The following is a 24,728-nucleotide window of genomic DNA, read 5'->3' on the forward strand; positions in this document are numbered from 1 at the left end:
CACACACACACACACACACACACACACACACAATCGGGGATAAGCAACTGGGCTTTGGTGTGTAAATTAAAAAACAATAAAACCTTATTTCTAAAAGCATAAGATTGATAGGCGTATTCTGTAGGAATCACCACGGAACACGTGGGTGGAAAAAGCCAACAAGATGATTATGTGCTAGGTGTGCTAGAAAGAGGAAACAGCAAAAGTTCCCTGGGGCAGGAGGGTGGTGGTGAAAGCATACAGGACATTACTTAAAAGCCTAAGAGAGATTTTAAAAAGTCAATTCCTTGCTAAATAAAAACAAGTAAAATTATTCTCTGTTCATTGCTTTGTCTGTGTTTGTATGAATGTTTTGACGTCTCCATCACAGTGTTTCTGATTGTCTTCAGATCTGTAATCATTAGCAACAACTGTGCACAATAAAACTTTTAGGCAATGTGATGCAATGTATCTAGTACTTACTAAAAGTGAATGTATGTAACTGCAAACTGTTCTCGGGTCCAAAATCACAAACTAAATATGCACATACACACATACATATAGACTCTGTGGACATCAGGAATCCCATAATGCTCATGGCATCAATACACTAATGGCTCAAAAGACAAAATTGTTTGTTGACAGTGTGAGGAAACAGCTTTACAAAAAAATGAGTAATTTTTGTGATTTAAAAAAATAACCACTCCTCAGTGATTTGCACCCACCATCAACCACCAAAAAAAAAAGTCTATTTTTGTTCTATGTTTTTTCACACACATATACAAATCTTTTCTAAGCAATTAATACTGAAAATATTTTTTATTATTCTAAACATTAAAGAAAAAAATCTTGAAATCAGAAATCCAGGAAGAAGATGTCCCTGTCTTCCACCTGGATGTCGGCATAGGAGAGGGTCCTAATGTGTCCTAGAAAACTCACAGAAGCCGACAATGATGGCGGTTCGAGCCAGAAGAGGGGGCAAAACAGGATGACGGACAAGTGGGAACAGCAGCCACTGCAGAAACCCGAGCTAAGAACACCGAGGTGCTGCAACATTTGAGGAGACCCAACTTCATCCTTCCAACTTCAGAATGAATCTAAAGCCAGGGGCAATGCGTCATGACAGGGTCTTGATTTCCACATGAATCTCTCCAGAGAACAGGTTGAGTACCAAATGCTACTCGATTCGTTCTAGATAACTTGAAAATATTTGTAAAGTGACGACTGTGTACAGAATTTGGAAATGCATCCTAAATATATTCTTTTATTGGATTTGGTCTTAAAAACTTCTTATTAAATATCCAATTTTACTGTCATCCAAAATACAAACAAGAACGAAGGGCTGACGGCAAGTCACAGGTGGCTAACATTTCAAATGTGACCTCATCTCTGTTCTTCAGGATAAATTAGACAGTAGTTTTCACTTCCTTAACCAGAACTTATGTGTGGGTTTGTGACAATTCACTGGGATACTACCTCATCGTGGCAACTGGTGTTTTCAGGATTTTCCAAGTCTTTGCTCTGGTTTTCCCCGTCTCTGGTGTTTTCAGAGGATGTTGGACATTCCCCGTTCCCTGTGGTATCAGGAACTATTTTCTCGGGTGGAGAATCTGATTCTTCAGCAGCACCATCTTTCTCTGTGTTTCTTGGCTTGGCATCTTCACTGTGGGACTCTGGGCTTGGCTTGCTGGTCTCCTCCCCAGCCTCTCTAGAGGGCCCCTTTTTTTCCTCCACAGTTTTGCTATTTGGGTGAATAGCTACTGAGGAATTTTTGGAGTCCTTGGATTTCTTGTGCACAGAAGTTTGACTGTTCGAACCTGAAGTGGGTAGAGTAGACATTTTCTGGGCTTTGCTTCGCTCTGGCTGTTCTTTTCTAGGCGGCCCCCAAATGAAATTCTCTGATGGAGTGTAATGTTTTTGGGCAAAGCGCAGGAGCTTTCTCCTCTCTCTTCTGTCTCTAATTGTATAAACAAAATACTCCAGAGCACTCTGCCTAATGTTGGGAATAGTGTTCTCCACCAGAGCCTCATGGAGAATAAATTTTACGAGAGGAGATTTAAAACTCTCGTACCCAAGCTCACCAAGGCTTTTCAGAATCCGTGTAATTCTTAAATAGTTGTGCTGGGACCTGAAAGAGAGAATAGAATGCATTTAACTCTGAGGCCTTGGTGTAACAGAACCTATGTGAAACTGCAAGGTAAAAACAAAACTACCCTCTTTAAACGACTCTTCACGGAAATACACTGGAATTGAATGTATCCTCGCTTGTTTATTAATGGATCTGGGGACCAGTGATCTACAAGAGCAGCTTGCACAAACAGCCAAGCATCAGGTGAGCTGACATCACCCTGAGAAGTAAGGATGGCACAAACCATGAAGACACATGTGCGTAACTCTTACTAGAGTCATATCTTACCAGCTTTATTACTGGTTATCACCGCCTTTCCACGTCTAACGTATAAACCTCATCCTGCATGTGCATCTACAGGAACAAAACAGAGTACGTATAGGGCTCTATGTAATCTGTGACTTCAGGCATCCACGGGGTCCTTCCATGCTTGCAACATCATGGATGTATGCTACTCATCACAGGTAGCCAGGGCTAAACAGAGACGCAGCAGCTAACAGCTGAATTAATAGCACCAACTGACCAGCAAAATCTGCCAGATAGAATAAGTCACAAGGAGAGCAGTGGAAGAAGCAGAACTGACTTGAGAGAAAACACCTTAGCATTTGACAGAGTATGGGCCTTCTAGCCTGTCACATCCTGGCTTTGTTACTCAATTGCAATGAGAAATTACAATGCCCACCTAAGCCTCTGTGTTTCCATCTGTAAAATGGGGGAAAGGGAACACACTCTAACTGCACTGTTGTGAAAAAAAAAATCAAAGGAGATGATACAAATGAAAGACATGGACAAACTCAGGAAATATTGGACATTATGTAGAACTATTTGGGGTGCACAGGTGCACGTGTGAGCAAGTATACAGACATGTACATATGTGCCCTCTGGCACTGTTTCTGTCACCACTCGCCTTGTTTTTTGAGACTGGGCCTCTTATTGGCCTCCTGGAGGCTAGGCTAGTTGGCCAGTGACCCCCAGGGATCTGCCTGTCTTCAGTTCCCTGGGGCTGGGATTAGAAGCATGTCTCACCCACCACCCTTGGCTCTTAGCGTTATTATTACTACTACTATCTACAGAGATAGGATTTGGCACCAAGAAACACTATCTACATTCGGCTTAACCTGATTCTTCCATCTTTTCTGTTCTCACCTCCCTTCCCTTACTAAAAAGCTTTAAATCTTACTCATAACATCCCCGATTCCAAACATGGATTTTCCCCACAGGACAGACACATAGACCTTTTTATTTTAAAATGCAGGGCATTCTCGGATTAGCGCTTTCCAATTTTCTTTGTCACAAGTCGCAACCAACCTCCCCTGCCTTGTTCAGCTGAACACACTTGCCTTCATGCACATCCCTGGCCAAGCCCTTTAGAGCCCCATGACGGAACCATGTCTGACAGTAACAGGTCAGGTATGCATTGACCTCAAACCGCTACACAATACAGTCAGCACTCTAGCTCTCACTTCCAACTCCCTAAACCCCGTTTTAGAACAGACATCAGACTTTCTTGAAAGCACTTCACGTATCTGCCCCAGCTTCCAAAAGCGCTTGAGCTTTTAATTAGAAGTAATTACCTAATCATCTGGGAATGCTGGAGAAAGACGTCAAATTATTTGAGATACAGAAGTATGTAATTCCATGATCTTAGTAGATCTTATATTTCAATGAGAAAATACAGACAAAATAAAAATCTTAATTATTTGAGCTAACCAACTCCTGGGAAAGATAAACCACACAAATTTTATCACCTCCATCCTTTTGGATGTTTGTCCCAAAAGTATTATTTTAGAATTTAATTTTTTTAATCTGAAAGGTGAAACTTAGACTTATGTCTGAGTATTATGAATCTGTAATATCTGATTTTGTTTAAAGCTCATTAATGTGGCTGTGTGCCTCTGTGTAAGTTTATATGCATCATGTGTGTGCAGGTGTCAAGGGAAGTGGGAAGAGGGTGCCAGATTTCTCAGGAACTGGAGTTGTAGTCACTGAGATCCCACATGGGTGCTGGGACCCACACCCCAATCCTCTGCAAGAGCGGTAACTGCTCTTCACTCCTGAGTCATCTCTTCAGCCTCAAATTCATATTTTATAGTGTGCTTTGAGACAATGTGACTGGGGTAACATTAAGACGCCATGCCACTAGCATCAGGGCTGATGTAGCTGTCTCATTAATGTAGAGTTCTGATACTGAAAGAACTTATTGACAAAACCTGCAACACGATTAAGCAAATACCAGATTTGCAACACAACCTCCCTCAGATGGACAGGAGACTGCGTATCTGCATACACATTCAACACAACCACCCTCAGATGGACAGGAGACTGCGTATCTGCATACACATTCAACACAACCACCCTCAGATGGACAGGAGACTGCATATCTGCATACACATTCAACACAACCACCCTCAGATGGACAGGAGACTGCGTATCTGCATACACATTCATTTGTATCTACACGTTCACAAGTTGAAGTATTTATGTAACGGTAAAAAAAGTGAAAAACCTGAGCTGAAGAAAATAATGATCAGGATTCTAGAATGAAATCATCTATAAAACAAAGATATTGGGCGTTTGGGGACCATTTGAAATAAGTGTCACAACAAAAGGCAAATCGGTAGAAAGAGAAGTCAGCTCCTGCTGGAACTGTGCACAGCCTTGGACTTGTACACCAGGGAACAGAGAAAGTGCTGCTGTACAGACAGAGGACGGGCTGATTCGGCTGAAGACTGGTCAGTAAGGAGAGAACATGGGAGGGAAACAAAACCTCAAACAAGACTCAGTACAGCTCACTGCAAACGACCTGAAGAGCATCTTGGTGGTGGATCTGCATATCTGTACTTCCATGCCTGAACAGATTTCACCACTCTATTTTATCACGGTCACTTGTTCACTCAATGTTACTCTGTGTTACTCTGATTAAACAGTTTTCCTCCACTGAGCTGTAAATATAACCAAATCCCGGCCTATTCTAAAAAGTTCAAGATGCCACACAGCTTCAATCACATATAAGCAGTGACATTTAAGAATAAATTGCAGAAGGATCCAAATGAAAATGAAAATAGAGGATATATGTTTATGTCATTCCACATCATTTGCTCAAAAAACAATCAATAAAACCTTTTGGCAATGGGCAGGTTGCAGTGGCATGTGTCTGACATCCCAGGACTTGGGAAACAGTGCCAGGAGGAAGGCAAATTTGAAGTCAGCCTGGACTCAGAGACCTTGTCTCAAAATGTCTTGCAGAGAATCCAGACTTGGTTCCCAGCACCCGCAGGAGGCAGTTCACTACTGCCTGGAACACCAGTCCCACCGGTCTTCTGACTTCCGCAGGCATCTGCACATATGTGGCAGACATATACACACATAAAATGTTTTGTTCAATTTTTTAAAATCTTTTTTCTCCTAGGAGAGTTCATCCATCCAGAGCCAGGAAAGCAGAGAGACACGGGAGGGACAGGAGGAGCGGTTGCTAGGTGGGACAGGACGGAACGGAAAAGGCTGTGAATTCAGGCCACTCCAACTGAGGCGGAGAGACAGCCTAATTAAATCAAGCCCTCAGCAAGGGCTCTGTTTTTTGGCTATAAATGAAAAGAGCTGACAGTGATACCCTGGGGAGGATTTAAGCCTTTGATCATATTCTGTCCAGGATTTATAACTTCAACAACAATGTGCCAAACCAGACTGTCATTCCAAACAAAAACGACAGTGGCGAGCACACAAGCAGTGAGGTGTGCTCCCTTTCCGCTCAAGGCTGACTTGCACACAGCTTTCTCCAACAGTGTGACAAAGTTGCCTTAGAAACCACCCAGCCATGGGTGTCTGCACGACACAGGCAGCCCTATAGACGTCTGCACTTTAAATAGCTTATGTATCCAACTTAACCTCAGTTTTCTAAGTTAACGGGTCTCCAGTCAGGAGTGTAAAGCCTCATGCCCATATTTGCAAGGCACTAGCAGAAGCTACTATTTTAATAGTGTTACTTACAACAAAGAAAAAAGATGCCCCAACACTAACAGTTCTACTTTTTTTTTTTTTTTTTTTTTTTTTACCAAAGCAAGGGTAAATTCTAGAAAGATTTAAAGAGCTGATGCCAAGACTCTGATTGTTTTTGCCAAAGAGAAATCATGTATGTTGGTTCTTCTTCCCTTAATACTTGCCCAGTTCAGCTAATTACAAGGTGCTAAAAAAAGTTTCTTAAAATTGTTGGTTTTATAGTCCAGTACTCATAAGTCACTCTATAATTAAAAATGGGGAAAAAAACCCAGGGTGCATATGAATATTTTTAAAACTAAACTTTGGTGATAAGTATTAATTACCATTATACATAGTCAAGCAAAAGAGTACAGCTAAACTCATCCAAGGAAGCTGATAAATTTTCCTTTATAGATTTTGGAATTAACCAGAAATGAGTATTTGTCTTTTCCATAACTCATGAAGATAACTTTCCCTCTGTTTTAGTTAGAAGTATGGCCACATTGATTGAGACCATTTTTATACATCATAGACCTCAGTCACGAATTTAATCTAAGACATATGCATGCATGAAGATATTAGAAACAGTTTGTACCGCAAGCAGCCTACAGCCTAGGAGAGAATACATGAAAAACTACAAGCAAGCAATAACTATAAACTCCCTGAAACGTGGCACATAGACCAAGAGAAGCCACATTTGGCTGCAGGCAGAGGATTCAGGAAGAGACTGCTCTGGAGCAAAATAGCCAATGCTCTATGAAGAATTTGTCCTTTGGAGTTTCTGTGCTTGCCTTTAGAATGGACAAGAAGGAATAAATGCATTTCTGACTGGATTTTGTTTCCTATTCTATGCCTATCATCTAGCTAGTCCTATGCCCAACATCTAGTAGTCCTATTCAATGTCTAGGAATCCCTATGCCCAAAGGCTAGCTGCTCCTATGCCCAGGGTCTAACTAGTTCTATGCCCAACAGTTAGCTTGCCCAATGACAAGCTATTTCAGTGTCCAGCAGCTAGCCAGCCCTGTGCCCAATGGCTAGGTATCCTGCTTTGCGGAGAATGGGGCCACAGGAAAAGGCCACTGGCTTACCACTGGAGCTCCACTTACTCATTCAGATGTTGAAATCTTTCTTGCCAATTTACAGCCCGAGCAACATTTCCAGTTTTATCAATCAGCTTTATTCCAAAAAATTCCAGCATCATTTTATAAGCCAAGAGGAATCTTCTGATTGCTTCTTTTGTTTTTTTGAATTCCTAATATAAGAAGGAGGGAAAAAGTCACTTGAAATGACCCAGTAGCTATCAGGACAATAAGGTAATTATTATATACTTTATAATATATTATAAAGATATTATTTGGCTACCTCATGTAAGATGAATTGAGCTTGCATTACCTCAATTTCATATGTAGTTAACTCTTTAGCATAAAAGTTCAAGCCTTGTTCTCTCAGGGGAAAGAGCCTAGTTTGTTAAAAAAATAAAATAAAATAAAAATTTTCAATTGACATTGTCTTGAGAACACATGATTAAACAGGACACAGTTCAAGGTAGAGAACATTTTACTGACCATTGAATGTAAGTGTGGTTGTGTTCCAGTTTCTCATAGTCTCCTTTCCATTTATTTAGGACCTCTTCAATGTAAACACCTAAATGGTAAATATTTAGAAAATGAACCACTCATTGAAAATATGGTGATAGCATTTTAACATACAAATCACTTGAGTTCTCTATTAAAACATTTAGTTTAAAAACAATACACAAGAACACCCTAAAAGAGGAATACTCTGCCATATACTCTGTAATAAGCCTAATTAAAAAAAAATAGCAGCACCTCAAATTACAAAACTCTGTACTGGCCAATGTACTCTAAAGCAGAGGATGGCAAGTGATGGGCTAAGGATCATTTTGTAAATAAAGTTTTATTGGAACATAGACAAGCACACCATTTATATACTGTCCACAGCTGCTTTTTAGTACAACACAGACTAGAGTGTTACACTAGACTATTCTGCAAAGCCTAACATAGTTGCTATCTGCCTCTGTGCAGAAAAACTATTCCAAACAGCATTATCATCTCCATATGACTAACAAAAAAATAATAATTACCAGCGAAAACAATGCTGTTAAGTGGTATATTTGTTCAAAGTTGCATACTAGCAAATTATTAATAATGACAATAATAAAAAATTCTTCAGAGTGTCACACTAGTAACAAAGCAGCCTAGGAGAGAACACATGTTTTTGTGCTTGTAGAAAGTAAGCCCTTTTATTATAGCCCATGTTCTCCTCTAAGAACTTAATAAAATCCTCTTGATTCCCAGGTCTGTCAAGATCCTTATAATTGGCCAGTTAGCTAATCTTACAGAGAAACAAAACAAAACAAAAACCAAAAAACAAACAAACAAACAAACAAACCCACAACTCATCTCATTCTTGTTTCCTCAAAGATCACTAAGACCCCTCGCAGGAAGTGGGCAAAGTTGTATTGAATCATGCCATAGGTTTAACACACTGGGGTCATTTTTCCCCTGTTTTTTTTTTTTTACAGTGGCAAATACAACTGCATCTATGCCCACAGGTTAGCCTCCAGACTTCTGGGACACCAAAAAGTAGAAGAGAATTGGATTTGGCCATTTTGGCAAGGCTCCCCAGGGCATCCTACCAGGACTCCCTCTCCCTTATACCACACCCAGTCATGAGATTGCTTCCAACTTAATCACCTAAGACCCTAACATTCTGAAAGGCTTATTTCTTAGGGTTCCTATTGCTGAGACCAATACCATGACCAGAAGCATCACAGGGAAGAAAGGGCTTACTTCACTCACACCTCCATATCATAGTCCATAACTGAACTGAAGTTAGGATAAGAACTCAAGGCAGGAGCTGAAGCAGAGGCCATGGAGGAATACTGTTTACCAGCTTGTTTCCCATGGCTTATACTCTTGATATCTTATACCATCCACTGCCCCTAGGGAGGTAGGCCTCCCCATGTTAGTCATCAATCAAGAAACTGCCCTAGGCTTTCCCACAGGCCAATCAGATGGGGGCATTTTCTCAACCAAGGTTGCCTCTTCACAAATGACTCCAGCTTGTATCAGTTAACATCAAGCTAGCCAGCACAGCTTACAGTCTAGGACAGTGGTTCTCAACCTTCTTAATGCTGCGACCCTTTAATACAGTTCCTCATGTTGTGGTGACCCCCCAACCATAAAATTATTATTGTTGCTACTTGATAACTATAAGTTTGCTATTGTTATGAATCTTAATGTAAACATCTGTGTTTTGCGATGGTCTAAGGCGGCCCCTGTGAAAGGATCATCATGGCCTATACAGGTGAGAACCGCTGATCTAGGACCTTCACTAGCTGACTCATACTACTAGAAATATCATTCAGTTTTCACTGAGAGCAAATGACAAGAATCAGGACAATTTGGTCACCTCACACACCAAATCTCTAAGGAGAATCTGGCTCCTGCTTTGCCTATATACAATTCAGACACCCATTGAGAGGTACAGTGTGCTGCCTCATTTTTTTGGCTGACAAGTTCGTGATCAAATTACCATAGCAACTGTGAATTTTCATTATGGGTTTGGGAAAGCTCCTATGCTATGAGGTAGGCTATGCAGTTGTGGAGGAGGCACATTTAGTTGGCAGGGTTTGAACTGGGATTGCTGTAGTTTCCCAAGCCTTAACTTTGAACAGTGGCCAAGGTAATTCTAGATAACCAACAATATCTTTACTAATATTTTAAATAATTTCTAGGTCTGGCACAGCAGAAGGAACAGTGAGTGGATCCTGGAACTTAGTCCCACCCTAAAATCAATTTAGTGACCCAGCAAAAGTCAGTCATTTAGGCTTCAAATCCCAGTTACCGCACCTTAAAGATCAAAAGGCTGAATGCAACCCCCTTCAAAACCTAATCGTTCTAAATTATATGGCTCTACAAATCTCTCCTCTGCTCACATGCACACCAACAGTCTAAAGACAAAATAAAACAAAAATAAAAAAACAAAAACACAAAACTAAACTAAACCAACCAAACAAAAAGCCTGCCCCTACTACTTCCTTTTCAGTGACAGCCATGACACACAGATAATGAGATGGTAAGGCTAACCAGTATCTATTTCTCCACAGTTCACTAAATGGATGACTACAACTCTAAAACACTGGACTCTGGGGACACATCAGCCTGCATGGCAAGGCAAAACAAAGCTAACCCACCCACAAACGCAGCAGGAATACACCACGTCCAGAATAAGGAAAGAACACCCAGGTATCTGCAAGTACTTAAACTTTGCTTTTTACCAAGGTGGCTTACTCACCATCTGGCTTAAACGGAATTTTATTTTTATAAAAGCGAAGGTTGCTCAAGTCATTTTGATATCGGATATCTTTGAAGTTCTGCTAAAGGAAAAGATCAATTAATCTCCAGTATATGGAAACACACACAAAAAGGCACAAGGACCCTTCTGACGTGTTTTCTTACCAGCAGAGTAAAATCAGAAAAACAGAAAGACAAGACATTACATTTAAGGGGGGAAAGCATCCCGTTGTCTTACTGGGTACTGATGTCGGTATTTGTACAAATCCCTCGCAGCATAGAAGCTCCTCTTTGGTTTGGCCGGGGCTTCTGTGGGATCACCACCCTAAGACACAGAGTGAAACTCCACTTACACAAAGAATGATACTCAGAAAGTTCCAGAACAAACTCTAAAGCACTCAACATCCATAAAGAGCCCCGAGCATCGACAATCCATTCAGTTAAAGAAAACTATTATGTCTCTTCAAAGATGCTTTGCAAATAGTGCTTATGGGCACGACTTCCTTGTTTGCATTAAAAACTGGTGCCCAAAGGTCTATCACTAAATAATAAACTTTCAATTCACTAAACAGTAAACTGTTCGACGCCTTTGGAGGGCAAACGCTAAGGACCAGTATCGATCCGGAACAGCACTCAGAATGAACACACAGTTCAGCCGATGCGAAATGGAGCCAATGACTAAACTTACTTTATATAATTCTATGACAGGGTTAAGTTGGTAAACCAATTCTACACAGAAGATGCTCATTAAATGTGCAGCTCCGAGCTACACTTGAAAGTCAAGTAATATTTATGAAAGGAAGGGAGGATCTTAAACTAAATTAGCTTTCTAAATTCCCTTAAAGCACCATAACAAACATACAAGACATGAATAATCGTCCACCCATTCGATGATCAATAGGCTATAAATCAGCAGCAAACTTGAGATAAATACACAAACCACGATGAAGCTCTGGGGTGGAATGAACGTTGACTGAAGTTCACTCAGGCTGCTTCCAAAGTGCCACCACCTCTGGAACGCCACTTTCAATGGATAACACGCGGGTCTGACACTCTAGCCATCCAGACCATAAAATGCATGACAAAATACTTTTGTCCAGTGACACACAGGACAGTGAGATGGAACGGGGTGAAGACTGTGGTGTTAAAATATGAATATTCATTAAGAAAGCTGCCCCCAATCCGTTCTCTCATCCTCTCCTACCCTCTGTCTGTGTTGACAGACTGGCATCCTTCTAAGCAATTTTCACACATTTCTGAAGTGGTGTTGTGTTATTCTCACTCTTACTACAAGTACAGAGATACTTTAACACCAAATCCTCTGATGTCTAACGGCAGCTACACGGCCATGTTACATAAGCAAGGAAAAGCTTCAATTCTGGTTCTTGCCACACTTTTCAAAATAGCTCTGCCTCGCAAGTTTCGGAATCTATTTAGCCTGAGCTACAACCACATGAATCATCACCTGCGTTTGCAGAAAGCCCTTTTCCATTTACAAAACACTTCCATGTCTATTACTTCACTTGAGTTTCACAACATACCTGGTCTGACACTCATTAGTGCTTGCATCTTAGAAACAAGGTTGCTGGAGCTTAGAGGAACTGAACAAGGCTCGAACCTAGTAACGAAGGCGCAAGAACTAGCTGCTTCCTTGTCTGCCTAATTGGGTCCGAACTAGTTTCAATACCTGCTGAACGTGATGGAAGTGAGGGAAACTTGAAAAGCCTGTTATAAAGATCAATGAACCACCCAAGATCAGGAGCCAAGAGACTAAGGTGAGTCTTGGTTCTGCTACTTAATATTTGTGAGGCCTTAAGCAAATCACTTAGCTGAATCTTCGTTTTATAATCTGTGAAGATAATGATTCATGTCCTGCCTGTTCCCCAAGACTGCCATATAAATGATCGCATCCTTCAGCCTGCCAGCATCTGTCCTGTTCAATTCTGTATCCTAGACTCTTACTTCCTCAGCGAGGATTCTGCACCCTGGCCTACGATTCCTTTTCCCCCCAGATCATTAAAACTTCCCTCTTCCTAACCACTCCCGAAACCAACAAGCATGCTATAGTCTCTCCAAACTTCCGCATCGTATCTCAATTGACCCAAGTCTACCCCAAGTACAGACCACGCCTCCGCTCCCCTTTGAAGTAAATCATCACCAAAGAGTTGTGCAAACTCTCTATCCTTCTAGAGCCCATCCCATGACCTAAATAAGGCTCTGCCCACAGCATCGCATTAAATTGGGACTATTAGGAACTTTTCAAATCTCTGTCTGGTCAAATCATGTCTCAGTGATCACCCCAGACGGCTTCCCAGCAACACTGAACCCCTTAAGGCCCTCCACCCAGAAGCACTTGGCTGTCAGAACGCCACACTCTCCAGTCTTGTTCTGGTGTCACTGGTCCCCCCCCCTTTTTTTTGGCTCCTCCTCTTAATCACAACCTTTGTATACAGCAGTGGGTCACGACCCTTTCATAGGGGTTGCATATCAGATATCCTGCATTATCAGATATCTACATTGCAATTCATAGCAAAGTTACAGTTATGAAGTAGCAATGACATAATGTTACAATGGGGGGTCACCACCACATGAGGAACTGTATTAAAGGGTCGCCGCCTTAGGAATGTTGGGAACCACTGGTCCAGGGAAGGGTTGTCCTCATCTTTCATGACTCCCTGATGACCTCCTGAACTGATTTTTAAGTACAACTAATCCTAAGTGCCCGCCTACAGCCCCGATTCTAGGCCGACTATTTATAGATAACATTAATTACTCTACTTGGATGTCTAATTGGATGGAAAACTTAAGATAAGACTTGACTTAATGGCTAAAGCATCTTCTGCCCCAGGCTTCCTCATCTCAGTTAATGGTACCATCCTTCGTCTAATGCTTACAGAGAGATGGATGGCAGCAAAGTCCACTCAAGTAGACTACCCAGACTGGCAATAAGCTAGTCTCCCTACTTTAAAGGGAGAACTGACGACTCCAAGTAAGGAGCAAACAGGGTGAGGAGCTAAAACATAAAATAAAAGTAGTGTGTAAGAAGTCCTACTGGGGGAAGAAGTGACCATTAAGAGGTGGTCTACATTTACTGAGGTTGGGGAGCACTGGCTGAAGTGTGATCACACCATTTGACACAGATGGACCTAGTTCATTAGATTATTACCTGTTTCGTTTTTGTTGTCTGATATTCCAAACTTCTGTTGATGGCCACTTACTTGAGAGACACATGGAAAGATAAAACACTGGAATATGGCACACATTACTGTCTCAGGGTTGAGCGCACAATGCGGAATGCAAACCAGAGCACAAGGGAAGGATGGCCGGGATCCCACCCATCAGGGCCAAGGCGCTCACTTTGGCGACAGACATACTTAGGTTTGCATCTTTCCTTTTATGCTCTGGGCAAGAGTCTCTCTGGAAGGCTCACAATTCTCCAAAATGGGGAATGAAAATGGCACGCACACACCCCGAAATTGCATTCCATTTCAATAACATGTGCAATTAGCTCCCATAGGAAGACTTCGAATTCCTCACAAGGTGTTGCTTCCCCTAAAGTCACATCGGACTTTGGGCTCCATTTTCCCAAAAGTGGCAAATGGGAGTCCTAATACAGAACCACCAACATTAAACCTACTGCAGACTTCTTTAAAAAATACAGTTCCTCCATTTAAAAGTTTCTAAAGCCATGAGGTTAAGGGACATCATCTCTCTCTCTCTCTTCTAACCTCCCTGCCTAACTGTATTGGTCAACTGATTTAAGCTTGGTTGGATCAACAAGTCTTCGGGGTGAAACAAAATGTTTAAGGAATGTCTTGAAATCGTTGAAAGGTCTCCCTCTTGGGGAAAAGAACGGAGACATATTAAGTTTGCACAGGAGCCTTACTGCAATACTTTTAAAGGCCGTGGACCCCTGCTGAGGGGGAGCTTGCCGGCCGCTCAGCAATTGCAGTTCCGTCCTGTTCTGAATAATTTTTCTTTTAAATCAAACAGTAACATGCACCGGCCGGGTCCTCACAATCCTCTATTTTTAGGTTGGTTCCTCCCACCCCACCTTCGCATCACCCAGCTGCGCTGCAGAGGCAAAGATAACACCTAGTGGAGTGGAGTCGGGGTTTGCCTGCGGGGACTTCCCCATGGGGCTCACAGCAAGGCCCCGGGCCAGCAGCTATCCACTCAGGCGATCCTAGCCACCGCTGGCTCCTCCAGGTCGAGTACCCGGGCCACAGACGCCTAGCATCCCGCCCTGCATCCCCGAGGGGGGCGCGCGCTGTCCCCTCCCCGGTGCCGGGGCGCTTAGCCCTGCCGGGCCCACCATGGGTCCGGGGGGTCGCGTTACCTGCTCGGCGGCCCCCGCCTCGGCATGGTCCTCGGGCACGGGGCTGGCTCGGGGCCGCCCTCCGGCTCTCTCGGGAGGCTGCTCGGGCTGCTCCGGTTCGTCGTGCTCCTCCTGGCCCTCGCCACCGCCTGCCGGCCCCGGCTGCTCGGGCTCGGGCTCGGGCTCGGGCTCGGGCTCCGAGTCGGTCTGCCAGGTGGAGTCGCAGTCCTCCACGGTGGTGGGCTCGCGGAAGCTGACCCCGCCGAGCAGGTTGCCCATTGAAGAAGCGGCGGCGGGCGCGGGCTGCGGCAGCGCGCTAGGGCCCGGGCATGGCCGCGCTCCGCTCGGGGCGCAGGCGGCAAGCTCGCACGGCCCGCGCCGCACAGCTCAGAGCGGCCGCCGGCGCTCCAGCGCACAGGCGGGGAGGAGCCGGCCGCCCCGGGGCCGCCGCCGCACGCGTCCCATCCCGCCCATCCCGCCGCCGCCCCGCCCCCGAGGTGCCAACCCCACTCCGGAGCGCCGCCGACCAGCTCCTCCGGGACGAGCCCCCCCTCCACGGTCCCCGGGAGTGGACAGGGGTCAGATGCTGCCCCGCCCCATCTGGCTCGGGAACCGCCCCCCTTGGGGCTCCTCCCCGCTAAGCGGGAAGATGGATCCCGCCCAGGTCAGAGAGTGGAAGGAGGTGTCTCCATCAGCCCCCGCCCCCGCCCCCCCACCGGCTAGTCCAAGAGGAAGAAGACAAATTAGCCGCCGCAGCAGCAGAAGACAAAAGCTAATGGTGACAGTGCACCCTCTAAACAGGAAATCCAAGCTTCAGGAACAGTACTTAGGGGCCACCTAGAGTCCCTGAAGTCTATGTAAAAGTCATTGCTATCTGTCACCGCAGCCAGAGAGCAAACTTCTCTTGAAACAAAGGAGCAGTAAGGACTAGACCAGCATACTCCATCTATGAGTAGTTTTGACAGTACCCACTCCACATGTGTGCTTTATGCAGAAAAATCTCAGGATCCGTACCACAGATAGGCTGGTTCTACGTGGGGTTCAGACTCACGGTTCTAAGGGGAACCATTCGGTAAGAATACTTCAAGGCAAAATAACAACCAAAGAATCTGAAAAAATGATAGCGTGTAAAACAAATCTCACGAAGCTGGGGCCCTCTTCCTGCATGTGAGTCTGAACGGGACTGTTTTCTGCTCTGGAACATTGCCTGGGCGATGCTTGCTGCTCAGAAAACATTATTGAATACGGCCAAGAAAATGAGTTAGTTGTTTGTTTGTTTGTTTGTTTGTTTTTTAAATCAGTCAATTGTACTCAAAACTAGCAATTTAAAAAAATACACATCAAGGTAGGTGGGTGGGTATTGCTTAGGCAAGACTCAGGCAAGCAGGATGCCCTACTCACAGATAAATCAGGGTTGCTGCTTTTCAAACATTGCAGTAGGGTGCACTTAGTTTCTAACTTTGTATAGGTCACATAGCTTCTTGAGACCCCAATTCCCTCATCTTCAAAATGAAGCCAGGTTTTTCTCTCTAGAGCAGCATCTAGCTTGACCTTTAATGACTTTATGACTAGAAGAGGCTGGCTCTAAAGCTAATAATGGATCCATAATACACACAAAAGAGCTTTCTGGTCAGGATATCATAAAAGCTGATGATATTAAGATGAAATCCTTCTTGTCAGACCCAGACAAAATTAGAGCCAGACAGTATTATTGGGGGAGGGAGTGTTCATGCCTGTCTGAGGTAAGTAGTTTCTTGGCTTATAAGATCTGAGTTTGGTGTTGGGGATTTAGCTCAGTGGTAGAGCGCTTGCCTAGCAAGCACAAGGCCCTGGGTTCGATCCTTAGCTTAAAAAAAAAAAATCTGTGTTTGTTCTAAAAGACAGTCATGCTCTGCATGCCTCTGCCCCTGGAGGAAAAAAGAATTATCCTGAACATTCAGATTGCAGCAGTCCATACAAATGTTCCTGCACATTTTCCTAACATCCTACCAACTATACAAGCGAAATCATCTCAACTCCTTCCTCCCACCTCCAAAACCTAAAATCTTGATATCCAAGAAGCTAATGTAAATTCATCTCTCTCTCTCTCTCTCTTTTTTTTTTTTTTTTTTTTTTTTGGTTTTTCGAGACAGAGTTTCGTTGTATAGCTTTGCACCTTTTCCTGGATCTCGCTCTTGTAGACCAGGCTGGCCTCGTCTGCCTCTGCCTTTTTTTTTTTTTTTTTTTTTTTGAGTTTAGAATCATATCCTTTTATTGGTGAAATTATTAAGGCCACTCCACGTAGTTAAAAGGGAGGTTTATTTTGTGGGGTAACTTAAAAATGAAGGGATAGGTTGTAGGGTCTGGGCAAGAAAGACATCTCCTCTTGATCCTGGGTCTTCAGCATCCTCCCTCAGCCCCGCCTTGTGGGCATGACCATTACTGAAGCCTCAATGGGGGTTGGAACTTCCAGGCCAAGGCTGGGGTGGCTATCCACTACATCCTTTCCTCGAATCTTCTTGAATAAATCCACAGTTTTCTCTTGTTTGCCTGCTCTTCCCACAATGCTCTGCTCTTCCCAAATAAACATCATTGCAGAGAACCTCTAATTGTCCTTTGTGTTGACAATGACTGGGTGAAAAAAAAAATTATGGGGTAGCTGCTAAAGAAATCAATCCAACACTGTTAAAATCCAGGGATTCCACTCATCTTCCATTGGTACTGGACTAGAACATACTGCAAAAGCGATTGTTTAATTAGTCCAGGGTCCATGATGCTGAAAGTCTAGGGATAGTGTGCCCAGGTGCTCCACCAGTTGGCCTGGTTTTGTGTAGAAACAAAGTCACTTAGTTGCGTTTGCTTTCCTGTAACTAAGCGATGATTTCCCCTGCTCCCAGATGCACTGGCTGCATGTAGGTTTGTGTCTAAGGTTGAGGCCCGTGAGATTCTTCCCCTTTCCTGTTAGCGTGTCTATTGGCGTCGTCCCTGCTCAGGTCTTGTTTAGGAGGTCATGCTCAGGACTTCCTGGGTATAGCTCCCTGACATTTCTAAAACAGGAAATCTCACAGCAAATTCCTGTTCCTCTGGCTCGTAAGCTCTCTTCCCCTGTCTGTACCAACAATTTAACACACACACACACACACACACACACACACACACACACACACACACCTTGAGAAAGAATAAGGTGGTGCAGGTGCATGGGAAGGGTTAGAGGGAAGAAAAGGGAAGGGCAAAACTGTTGTAATTATATTTTAATTTCAAAAAATTAAAAACAAGAAAAAGCCAGTTATAACCCTCACTCTTGAACTCGTTCTAACCTTGAAAAGAAGCTGGAGTAAGAGATATTCTGAGATTTTCAAAGTTTAGCCACGAGGAATATGCATTTCCAGCATATTATTTTGGGTTATTCCCTCTGATAGCTCTGGGTTAACATGTAAATTCAACTCCCTTGATACTGCCCAGCTGGAAAGGCTACTGGAACAGGACTCTGGCCAGGGCTGCCAGCTAATCCCTGCCTCTCCAGTATCTCTTGTTAATTGTGAATGGCTTTATGTTGAATCCATTCACCAGGCGGATCTCATTCAGTAGGATTCATTGATCCTACTTGGAACAAAATAAACACACAATAGAGTGCAGATCAAATTTCTGAGTCATGAAATTTAATAAAAAGACTCTTGTTTTTAGGTCACTAAATTTTGAATTGTCCTGTTATACACTGGGAAGTATATATACAAATATATATATATTTACACATATAAACATAAATAACTGCTCCAATTAAGCGCTTACATTTTCTAACACCTTTTGGAATTTTTATCAGTTTTATAGGGTGATAGACCACCTGCCAAGCTGTGAAATGTATTTATTAGTGAGTGTTGTTTTATATGAAATATCCTAAAAGTATAATATAGAAAAACACTGAAAGTTTAAAGCAATATTTTGCCTACATTGTATCTAATATATGTTTTTAATAGTTAATTCTGAATGTCTCTTAGAATTAAAAATTTTAAAAATTTCCTACCTTTGAGAGTAGATAACATTTTTTAATTAATAGTTAACCATATTTTTTAAAAATTCATCATTTTGCTGGACATGGTAGTATACCTCCATCTTAGTTAGGGTGATCATTTCTGTGAGGAAACACCAAGACCAAAGCAGCTTGGGGAGGAAAGGGTTATTTGGTTTATATTTCTACATCCTATTCCAGTTCATCATCAAAAGAAGTCAGGACCGGAACTCAAACAGGGCAGGAACCTAGTGCCAGCAGCTAACATGCCATGGAGGAGGGTTGCTTACTGGCTTGTTCTCCATGGCTTGCTCAACCTGCTTTCTTATAGAACCCAGAACCACCAGCCCAGGGATGGCACCACCCAAAATGGGCTGGGCCCTCCCTCATCAATCACAAATTAAGAAAATGTCCTAGACTTGCCTACAGCCCGAACTCAGGCAGGCATTTTCTTAATGGAGGCTCCCACTTCTCAGATGACTTTTGCTTATGTCTAGTGGACATAAAGCTAGGCAGCACAACCCCAATAGTGACTCAGAAGACTAAAGTGGGAGGCTTAACTTAGGCCTGGAGTTCAAAATCAACCCAAGCAACATAGGGAGAAATTATCTCAAAACAAAACAAATCTCAACCCTAAACCTAGGACCCGGAAACATCTTAATGTATCAGGTATGTTAGTTCTTGTCATTATTCATCTATTATGTCCTCCAAGAATATCAGGTTGAGCTCTAATGCACATTGTATGTGGAATGAGGAGAAAGTACTGTCAGAATTAGCAATAGTGAAGCATGGCTTCTGCCTCTCTGTACCAGATTCCTGCTGGAGCACACAGGCACCACTGCAATTCTCCAGTAGGCCTGTGCTTCTGTTTCAGTTTTGCTTGGGAAGCATTGAAAGGTCTTCAAGAGGAATGGACACTTCAGAAACGAAATCTTTGGGTGGATTCCCAAATGCATCTGGCATAACTTACATTTGATTTTTATAGTGAGTTGTGTTTTAAGAATATTATCAAAGGAGGTCTTGTTGTGGTGTGTGTCCTTTGGGAATCTTCCAAATAAATGGAGCGGTCACTTTACCTAACCTTGGGAGTTAACCCAGAAGAATCCTAGAGAGGGAAAGAAAAAAAAGAAGACATCTCAAAGTAACAGCTCTGTGCTGTGTCCCCTGGCATTCACCACAGTAAACATCTCTGCTAACCCTTTCAGAACCACCGTGCCCCTAAGGAGATCCTCTTTGCCTCACTGGACTAGAGGTCCCTCCCAAGGACTCCAGGAGACACCTTCACACAGGATACAACCTACACAACTGCTTCTGGACTCTGACCAAACCAAGACTTACTAGAAATTTCCCGAGATCATCTCTCTTTTCAAAAAAGGAATTTGCAAATGTTTTCGTTTATGAAGATGAAATTAGGGGGTGCTCTTTCCATGAGCTACCACTCCCCAGTTCTAGCTCTCCTACATGTGCGGTGCCACCATCAGCACCATGATGCCGCCTACAAATCTGCTCTCTCACTGGATGCCGCACTTGGAAAGGCTATTTTTATCCTGCCTCTTATTTCTTTCTTATCTTTATAGGATTTCATGGCTGATGGATTTTCTATCCGTTAACTCTTTCTTCAAGTTCTCTTATGACCATCTCCCACTAGTACTCAACTCAAGCAATCTCTCTAGCTCAAAACTAGCGTTCTCAAAGTTGTATTAAATGAGATATAGGCATAAAAGAACATACCTTGCTTCAACTAAATCAAATTTTATGTGACAAAGAGATTTCTATATTTTTAATAATTAGTAGAAGATGCCAAATATTATGCTCTCAAGTCTTGGTAACAAATGCATTAAATTCTCTCATTGGCACTCAGACTGCTGCCAAGATTCTGTTGCTAGCCTGGGGTGCTTTAAATATTACCACATCTAATCTATCAAAATGACAAAATATGACTGTGTGATGTTGGTCTGTGTTGATTGGCTCCCTGACGCTTCATCTGTTTCACCAGCAACATCTGTTCACTAGGGATAGCCATTGTGCATGTCAGGGCCACAGAGTTAAGAGTTTGAGAGTGCACTGGGGAAGATCACAACTTAACCAAAAATAATAACCATACACATCAGAAATACAACAGAGGCAAGATGAGATGGCAGCGGTGTGGCTTTAGGAGGTTTCTCTAAGGGAGGTGACATACAAGTGATGAAATGAAGGATCGAAATGAAAAAATGAAGTGAAGAAATGAAGTAACAGAATAAGCAGCAGTGAGAAGAGAGCTTCTGGTTAAGACGCTGGCGTGGACATCGAGAACAAGCAAAGCCACACTTGTCTTGGCAAGACCATATAGTCACAGTCGGTAGTGAGTATTTTCACTGCACAAAACCCTTTATACCTACCCATCACACTGAAGTTCTTACTGAGACCAAAGTTAAATGTTTATAGTGTATGTGTTTCATTAGGACACAGTAAGGTGTTAGTAGACATACTGATTGTGAAATTAAGCTGGAACTAATAAGATAAGGACCAGGTAAGAGACTACATTTGCATAACTAATCAAAGGAAGTCAACCTGTGAACTGAAAGTAGACTAGTCTTCAAAGTCAAAAATAACACTGTTTAAGACTATAGTTTATAGTTGTCATTTGGACAGTTCAGCTGCATATTGTTATTTTAAGATAAATACTAAAAGTCTTATGAAATAAGAATATTTTATTTCAGTGTTAACTACTTGATTTTCACAAATTAAAAGGATAGGTATCATATAATCTTTTAAAATATTATTCCATTATTTTTTCTTACATAATTCTTTTTCTTGGTCCTTTACATGTTTCTAATCACTTAAAACATTGCAGTAACTGAACCAAAAAAAAAAAAAAAAAAAAAAGATATGTAAACACATCTCAGACTTTCCCCCAGATCTGAAGGATGTTGGCTAGAAAATCCACAACCATGGAATACATGGTTTTTGTGGGTGTACGCCAGGCTTCCTGGGAGTTCCTGCCCTTCTCCTTGTCTTTTAAAATAATCCTAAAGAAATGTGTTTCCTCCAGGCAACTCGTCTGTCTTAGAGCCCTGAGACCCAGCCCAGGGATACACAGCCAAGCGTATGTGACTTTATCTGAGACTTGCTGGCAGCTTCAGTACTAAGGGACTGCCCAGACAGTTTAAAATTAAACCAATCCAAAGTCTTGCTTTCATTGAGATGGCTGTGCTGTCTGGGGACCTAAAGAATAACTCATCATAGGCGGCCAGCCATTGCATCAGGGCAGAACTAAGGTGCATGAATGTGACATACACAAGAAGTACAATTCACTTTACAATAGCAATGGGTTTGTTGGTTTGTTTGTTTTGTTTTTCAGGCTTTGTACTAAATATTTACCTTCCTAAAAGGATATACATGTCGTTTTGTCTCAGATCAAAACTGTTTCCCTCAAGGCTAAACTCTGTGACCCATGTTCAAGCAAGCTCTATTGTCCTTACTTCCTGACATTCCATCACTTGCCACACTGAGAGCCCTGTATGATCAATAAAAAATGGTAAGACCGTGACATAAGGCATCTGAGAAGAGGGTCTAAAGGCATTGTGGATTCCACCCTGGTATCCTGAACTGTCTGCTCTAAGGAAAACTAGTTGCCAAGCTGTGAGGACATGCAGTCAACCCTGTGGAGAGGGACAACTTGGAAATGGATTCTCTAACCCAAGGCAAATCTTTAGGTTCCTACCACTCCAGCTGACATCTCACTCTCTTTGTCCTTCTCTAAGTCCCTCAAATACTTGAAGAGAAAAGTGACCAATGTAGTCCTTCCTCAACTCCTGACCAGCAGAAAATGAGAAAGAAAATAAGTGACTATTGTTTGGAGCTGCCGTGTTTGGGGTGGTTTGTTACAAAGTCACCAGAGTACCTGGATCACCATGGAGTCAATGTCAATCACCCCTCATACTCCTACCGATCCCTCGTGATATGAGCCACATCCCTCACTTCCGGGGAGCATCCATGAGTAAATACAGACAAACAAATATGATTCTTTGGAAAAATAATGTTGAAGCACACAAAAAGGAGGATGACTTTCTCTGTTAATGAGAAAAGGTTACTCATTCTTGCAGTAAAAATGTACTTCGTATTTCCTAGGAAGTAATTATTTTGATCTGTGACAAATGCTGGTTAGAGCAAACAAACAAACAAATACATAAACAAAAACCCCACGACATGCAAGACAGATTTCTGCCTGCAAGATCACTCTGGAAAGTTAAGGAGATAACAGATTGGAGGAAAGTTAAAATGAGGCCATCAGACCTGGCATACTGTGACCTAAGACCATTCTGTAAAATGGTAAAAATAGATAATAAATTGGAATAGAAAGAGGACCGGGAAACTGCTGGTATAGAACACACGGGTATTTTCAAGGATGTTAGTGGTTGGGAGAAAAAAGAAAGGTCAAGAGCTTGTTTCCTCTCCCTTCTATCAGCTGCTCTCATCACCGGCAGCTTGCTTCCCATCTCCGCTGCCCTACATCACGGCAGCACAGCAAAGCTGACGTTCAGCAGGCTCAGGGCACTAGTGGACTCCCAAGAGTGGACATTTCCTAAAAACTACCATTCTAGCTCTGCAAGTAGGGAATGCTTTTTAACATTAAAATGAGTTTTACAAGATAATGGAATGGCAGTCGCAAATTTCGTAACTACATATAGACAGTGACATATTGCATGAATGTAGAAAACTGATGTTCAGTGACTAGGCTGGTTTTCAGGCATCAGCCTATGTAAACACAGGAGTCCTCAAGAGCCCAGCTGGCTTCTTCTACTGATCACGGAGTGGCACCCTCCAGAACAAGCTCACCCAAGTCAGCTGAACATGCTCAGAGCCTTAAAGGGGCAGTGTGTGTTGTTCAGCAACCTGATCATCTTACCAGTCCTTTAAGTAGCTCTCAAGAGGCCAGTCTATGAAACAACATCCCCACTTCTTAATTTACAACGAGAACCCTGACAAGCCTCAGCTTGGCGAGCACAGTATCAGAACAGTGGACACTATGGGATCTATATCTTCAAAATCTTGAGCTCTCAGAATCCACAACCTCCTTTCATGCATATTGAGGAGAAAAAGCATTTCCTTCTGGCCCCCAGGAAATGCTCTTCTGGATTCAACACACCACAAATACAACATACTTGGTACTCTAGCTTCCCTGTCCATCAATACATCAATGAATGGATTGCCCAGGCAGGATCATCCAACTCTACAAGAAGCTGTATGTCACGGGTCAGCAGAACGGCAGTAAGGAAGGTGCATTGGGGGAGACTCCTGGCCCTGCTTCCTGCTGGATTATGGAATGTTATAGGGTATTTGGGAGAAAGAAAGCGCAGTGGCATTGTGGATTGTAACTGTGAGAAACTCTGAGGCCGTCTTTGCTGTATCTTCAGCTTTCAGTCTGGGTCCATCCAATGCCGAATCAAAACTTGGTATTCAGGGGGACCTGGAGTCCCCACTGTTTGAATAATACCATTACTCCAAGTTTGGCTCTTAATAAGCATTGACAAATTACAATGGAATTTGCATTTTCCTCCCCAGAACTCCTTATAATTGTTGATATATTATAGTCATGTTTTCAATTAAGTGTGAGGAAACAACATAGCTTAACACATCAACAGACTTATAAACCTGGTATTTATTACTTCCACCAAATTTCTTCAAATCCCCTGTCCAACACTTGCAGTGTTTTCATTTTAAGATGGGAGCTGAGCTTTGCTGGTGGTTCTTTACCACCCAGTCAAACCAGTGTTTCTCAGCATTTCTAACGCTGCAGCCTTTTAATCCTCATGTTCTGGTGACCCCCAACCATAAAATGATTTCCTTGCAACTTCCTAAGTGTAATTTTGCTACTGTGATGAATTGTAATGTAAATATCTGATGTGCAGGATATCTGATGTGTGACCCTCAAAGGGGTCTCAACCCACAGGTTGAGAACTGCTGCTCTAACCTATCCATGTCTGCTCTGCGTGGACTTGTCCTTCTAAGGACATTGTGTGTGAGGCACAGATCTTT

At 42.8% G+C, this 24,728-nt stretch overlaps 1 protein-coding gene across 2 annotated transcripts; it reads right to left on the reverse strand.

Annotated features, from left to right (window-relative positions):
* Positions 1-783: 783 nt before the first annotated feature.
* On the reverse strand, positions 784-15,070 carry Ogfrl1 (opioid growth factor receptor like 1). 2 transcript variants are annotated; one of them, XM_036168184.1, is made up of 7 exons: positions 14,741-15,070; positions 10,640-10,726; positions 10,403-10,481; positions 7,648-7,726; positions 7,475-7,541; positions 7,189-7,334; positions 784-2,107 (listed from the first exon to the last, which is right to left on the reverse strand). In XM_036168184.1, the coding sequence occupies exons 1-7, from the start codon at positions 14,996-14,998 to the stop codon at positions 1,441-1,443; spliced, it is 1,383 nt and encodes a 460-aa protein (XP_036024077.1). In that variant the 5' UTR covers positions 14,999-15,070; the 3' UTR covers positions 784-1,440. The 2 variants fall into 2 exon arrangements, with proteins under 2 accessions (XP_036024077.1, XP_036024076.1); XM_036168183.1 differs by having other exon boundaries at positions 10,403-10,484.
* Positions 15,071-24,728: the final 9,658 nt, after the last annotated feature.

Source organism: Onychomys torridus, chromosome 18, assembly GCF_903995425.1.
Source record: "Onychomys torridus chromosome 18, mOncTor1.1, whole genome shotgun sequence".
NCBI classification, from domain to species: Eukaryota; Metazoa; Chordata; class Mammalia; order Rodentia; family Cricetidae; genus Onychomys; species Onychomys torridus.